Source organism: Fulmarus glacialis, unplaced genomic scaffold, assembly GCF_000690835.1.
Source record: "Fulmarus glacialis isolate BGI_N327 unplaced genomic scaffold, ASM69083v1 scaffold38833, whole genome shotgun sequence".
NCBI lineage: Eukaryota > Metazoa > Chordata > Aves > Procellariiformes > Procellariidae > Fulmarus > Fulmarus glacialis.
Genome location: NW_009203003.1, coordinates 16,224 through 21,096, shown reverse-complemented (window position 1 = coordinate 21,096; position 4,873 = coordinate 16,224). Strand labels below are relative to the sequence as shown.

At 46.5% G+C, this 4,873-nt stretch overlaps 1 protein-coding gene across 1 annotated transcript in view; it reads left to right on the top strand.

Moving 5' to 3' along the window:
• Window positions 1-2,967: 2,967 nt before the first annotated feature.
• The window catches only part of LOC104074404 (GDH/6PGL endoplasmic bifunctional protein-like), a 6,469-nt gene continuing 4,563 nt past the window's right edge, over window positions 2,968-4,873 (top strand). Inside the window, 2 exon segments of the mRNA XM_009574498.1 lie at window positions 2,968-3,624; window positions 4,821-4,873. Coding sequence (XP_009572793.1) covers window positions 2,998-3,624; window positions 4,821-4,873 — 680 coding nt within the window. The 5' untranslated portion in view covers window positions 2,968-2,997.

The following is a 4,873-nucleotide window of genomic DNA, read 5'->3' as shown; positions in this document are numbered from 1 at the left end:
TGCTCTAATGTTTGCATATGCAGAAGACCAATATGTTTTTCGGGATTCTCAAAGAATCTCAGTAGCTCTTTCCTTCACGTGTTACATGTGCATAGCCTCGTAGGCGCCCCAGGCCACGCTGCATTTGGCCATGCATCTGTTAATTATTTTGCAGTGGGGATGCAACAGTAACAAAAAAGATCTTTTTCATTTTTTCCATACAGCAGGGGAACTTACAAGACCTGAAGTGAGCTCCTGTCAAACTGGAACTCCAGTGACTGTGCAAGGGAATGCACAGCCTTACACTTACTGCTGGGTTAAGCTCTTACAGTGTTTTATATGGATCGGGCCCAGGAGTCTTTTCCTGAAGCCTGACTGAATAACTTTGTTCTGTCTGGCTGGGGAATTTTTAGAGTTTTATTTTAAAATGTGAACAGTGATGATTATCTGATACGAAAGCAGTGAACAAACATCTCTGGGTTTACTGTGCTTATTCTGGGCAGTGTAGCACAGTATTTTGCAACTGGGAGTGTTGTGAAACTGCTTTTCAGTTGGCTTGGAAATACATGTGACTCTGCAGCTGAATCTGCCAGGAAACTACTTGGCTAATTCACTCATTTCCTTGGGTACGTGGAAAAGAATGACCCACCCAAACCCTCCCCATTCCATAGTAGGTACCTGCTCTTCAGCTGCAGTCTCTGTACAGCATCGCAGTAACTGCAGCCTGCCAAGGTGCAACGGGCAGTATGTCAAACTTCTCTAGGTTCCCGGAATAAAGGTTGCTCAAGCAAGTAAATATTACTTTATTGCCCTGAGAAACTGTCATCTGCATTATAACCCCATAGTGGGGGAAGAAAAACCAGGAAGACACTCTGGAGCAGAAGTTGCCTCATATGCCTGCATTTTGCCTGCTCACAAACGGCAGCCAAAAGGTTTAGCACAGCCAACGTGTTTGGGCTGAGAGCTGGGATGTGCTGGGACATTGCTGGCACAGGCACCTTCATTTTTTCTCTGCTGTAATTGGGTCTTTTCTCCCATTTACCAGAAAGGGAACAACCTGCCTTATCTTACTTCCTTACCTGACTATTGATCAGAGTCTGCCATACACTCAGTCACAGGAGAAGAGAGATCTGTGCTCTGGAGGGGCTGTGAAGAAGACAAGTTTCCAGCTACTTTTGCCACTGCAGTCTCTGTATAGTTCCAGGTGAGTCTGCTGGGGAGAGAAACACAAGATTTAGAAAGGCCAGTTCAAGCTGCAGTTAGGGAGAGATATTCACAAGTTCCTTGTTTTGATTTAGTTATCCTCATCCTTTAGCTGACTTAGATCCTGTGTCCTGTGTTGATTTAGTGATGGAATAGTGACTTCCCTGGGAGCTTTCCAGGGGGAGAACCAGTCAAGAGCTAGGACAACATCTGTGTTTCATCCCTCTGCCGTTCAAGGGGAGCAAGGACTAGGCCTTTTGCTTCAGGCTAGGAAAAACAATTCTGAGTAAGTCTGGGCAGGTAAAAGCTAACAGCTTTTGGTCCTATGGCATATGTACAGCTGTAACTGGAGCAATGGAGCCAGTGATATGTTTTCTAGCGGACTGTAATGTATGAATCTGATGAGACACTTTTCTGTCTTGTCTCTGCCCGCAGAAGGTTAAGATGATCATGTTCATTCTCATACCCAAGATCCATTTCTCAGTTGTATGGTCATGAAACTGCCATTTTAAAATGGCGTAATCATGCTAGTGCAAAGCCTAGTGAGAATGCAACTGCACCATGTTCTTTTTCCTCTTACTGTCAAAAAATGGCTGGTTTTCCTACACAGGTAAAATTAAAAGGTGCAAATTTATTGACCAGAATGGAAAGTTTTTAAAGAAGTTAATTATCTTGTGTGCTGTGAAGGCTCTGTTCCAACTAAACACAACTTCAGCAAATGAAGTTAAGAGAGTGAGATAGCCAGTGTAAGAGCTTCTGAAGTAATACTTGACGTAAGGAGAACAGCACAATGGTTTATTCACTTGTTGCGCATTCTCTCTCTTGAGATTGTCATTGCCGCGTCTCTGGGTATAAGAACTAAATGTGTCATTTCTTTTACAAACAACTTTATTTTGGATTAGAGAAACTAGAATAAATAAGAACGAGCAAAGGGGCTTTTTGGTCAGGGAAACCAGCTGTTACTGGCTGCAGTGGTTTGAATGGGTACTGAGTGGAGAAGGCCGGAATGGGTGCTGACACGCACTCTTCAGTGATGGAAAGTTGCAGTAGGCAGAGCACAAACTCCACATTGTCTCCTGGCCACATACACAACCATCATGAGGCAGCATCTAGACCGGCTCATGTCTAGACTCAATTTTAAGGACTAAACTACTTCTTTCTCTGCGTTGTTTTATCAGACCGTTTGTCTCCCAGTAGCTCATTAGAACATAATTCAGCTCCGTTCATGAGTGGTGGTGCACATGAGTCATTAAAGTGCAGTGTATTAAAGAAGAGCCTGTGTACTGGAGCTGCCGGTGGTTGTGCTTGTCTCTGAGCTGCTATGACAATATTGACATGAAGTAATGCCAAGACAGCATAATACCATTTGAGCAAAGTCCCAAACAGGAGGTTGTTGAAAGCAGTACTTAATTTGCAGGCACATGTGTTCGTTTGTAGCCAGCTCTGAATTTTGTATTAAAATGGATTTCAGTTTCACAGTCTGAAGGCGTTGACGCCCCCTCATTAACTCAGCTGTGGGAACAATGCTTACGCTACTGAAAGACCTTAGGCACATGCTGTCTTCCACTTCTTGGTTTGCATAAGGAGGTTGCAGTCTTTTCAAGAGCTCCAGTTACTACCATGATTCAAATCATGGAGGGGAGGAGAGACTGTTAGGTGGAGGATCCAGGCAGAAGTCCCTGGCTCTTCAGCCATGGGAAAGCAGGTACCTTGCATTGTGTTTTGCAGTGTTATGACATGGACATATAATATTGACAGATTTTCTTTTTTAATCCTGTCCTCTAGTGTTCCTGGGTCTACCTCTTCTCTCCCAAGATGCTGAGAAGAGTCCTGTGTACAGTGTTGTTGATAGGAGCCTTGCCATCACTGGCTGAAGTGTCCCAGGGCCACATCTCAGTGGTCTTGCTGGGAGCCACAGGGGATTTGGCCAAGAAGTATTTGTGGCAGGGTCTATTCCAACTCTACATGGACCAAGTGAGCAGTGGCCACAGCTTCACTTTCCATGGGGCTGCACTGACAGCTCTGGAGCCAGGGCAGAGGTTGATGTTTGATGTGCTGAAGAAGCTGGCCTGTCCCCCAGATGAATCTCCTAACAGGTGTGCTGTGCTCAAGGACCAATTCCTGAAGCTGAGCCAATACCACCAGCTGAAGACTGCCGAAAACTACACTGTGCTGAACAGAGAGATTGAGACGCTGCTTCGCCAGGAGGGGCTGAAGGAGGCTGGAAGGATCTTCTACTTCTCGGTACCACCATTTGCCTACACGGAGATTGCCCGCCACATCAACAGCAGCTGCAGACCGCCTCCAGGAGCCTGGTTGCGTGTGGTGCTGGAGAAACCTTTTGGCCATGACCTGGAGTCAGCCCAGCAGCTGGCTGCAGAGCTGACAAGCTTTTTCAGGGAAGAGGAGATGTACCGGGTGGACCACTACCTTGGCAAACAGGTGAGCAGCTTGCAATGCGCAGCCCCCTGCCAGGTTGAGGGACTTAGCGGCTGGGAGAGTGTTGGATGTCAGCTCTGCATCTAATCAGTGTTGTTCCCCTCCCAAATTCAGGCAGAGCCACCGACTGTGCTCCCAAGCTTCCATTTGCTTGTGGAGTCCTGTACTGTTATTCTTGTCCTGTACTGTGCGGCTGTCCATCCTCTTACAAAGCAGAGGAAATGTGCAGACCAAAGCAGGGCTTTCTCCCGTTAGAGTGATGAGGGTCCCCTCTCCAGAGGGAAGCCAGAGTGTAGGGGTGAATTGTGTGTGTGCATGATGGATAGATGCAGAATTCATCTGGTCTTCTCACCAAGGTCAGGGCTTTGATTTTGCTGAATAAGCAACGCCCTTTCCCTTTCACAGTTCTCCCATCTCATTACACACAGGCCTCTCTGCTTAGCCGTGGCTTCTAGAAGCAGTTTTTAATTTGATATGATACGGAGCTGATGGGATGTTGGTTTTGCAGGATGCTTAGGAGAAGGTTTCTTCCTGCCCTGTGCTCCACTCAGGGCATGGAGGACTGGCTGCTGCAGGGACAGCTCAGGATTTGGAGCTGCATTGTCCCAGAGGGAATGTGTTCAAGGACATGCCATCCTTGTTTTAGAGGAATGTGATGCCACATTTCGAAAGTAGCCTGTTCCAGCCGTGGCACTGTTGCCAGATTTTACTCAGAAGGTAGCATGTCCAGCTGCAAGGAGAGCATCTCGACTAAGAGGGGATTTCTTCTCTTTTTTTTTTTTTTTTTCCCCTCCTAAAAAGAGCAGATGGCTTTAGTGGTGTAAGCATCTGATCTGATGTATTTCAGCACTTTGGAACTGTACGTTAGTCCCAGGATGGTCTGACTCAGCCCTTTGTCCTTTGACGGATATAAACTGAGTGCCTTGCAGTTTGTAGTTCAGTCTTTTTCACATGAAACCTTAAAATGCCTCAGAAAGACCTTTAATGTCTGTTCTGTACAGTCACTGGAGACCCCATTGTGCATCACTGCAGGCTCTCTTGCTGATTTTCTCTTCTCTGACTCTTTCTGCTCTCTGCTGTGTGGCATGTCTGCTGCACGCCAGAGCTGGCCACATCCCAGTGCTGGATGGGGCAGTGAGGCAGAGATACTGTGGAAATCTGATGATTTTTTGCTGGGTCTTTGATTTTTCCCTTCACAGGCTATAGCCCACATCCTGCCTTTTCGAGATCAGAACCGACAGTTTCTGGATCC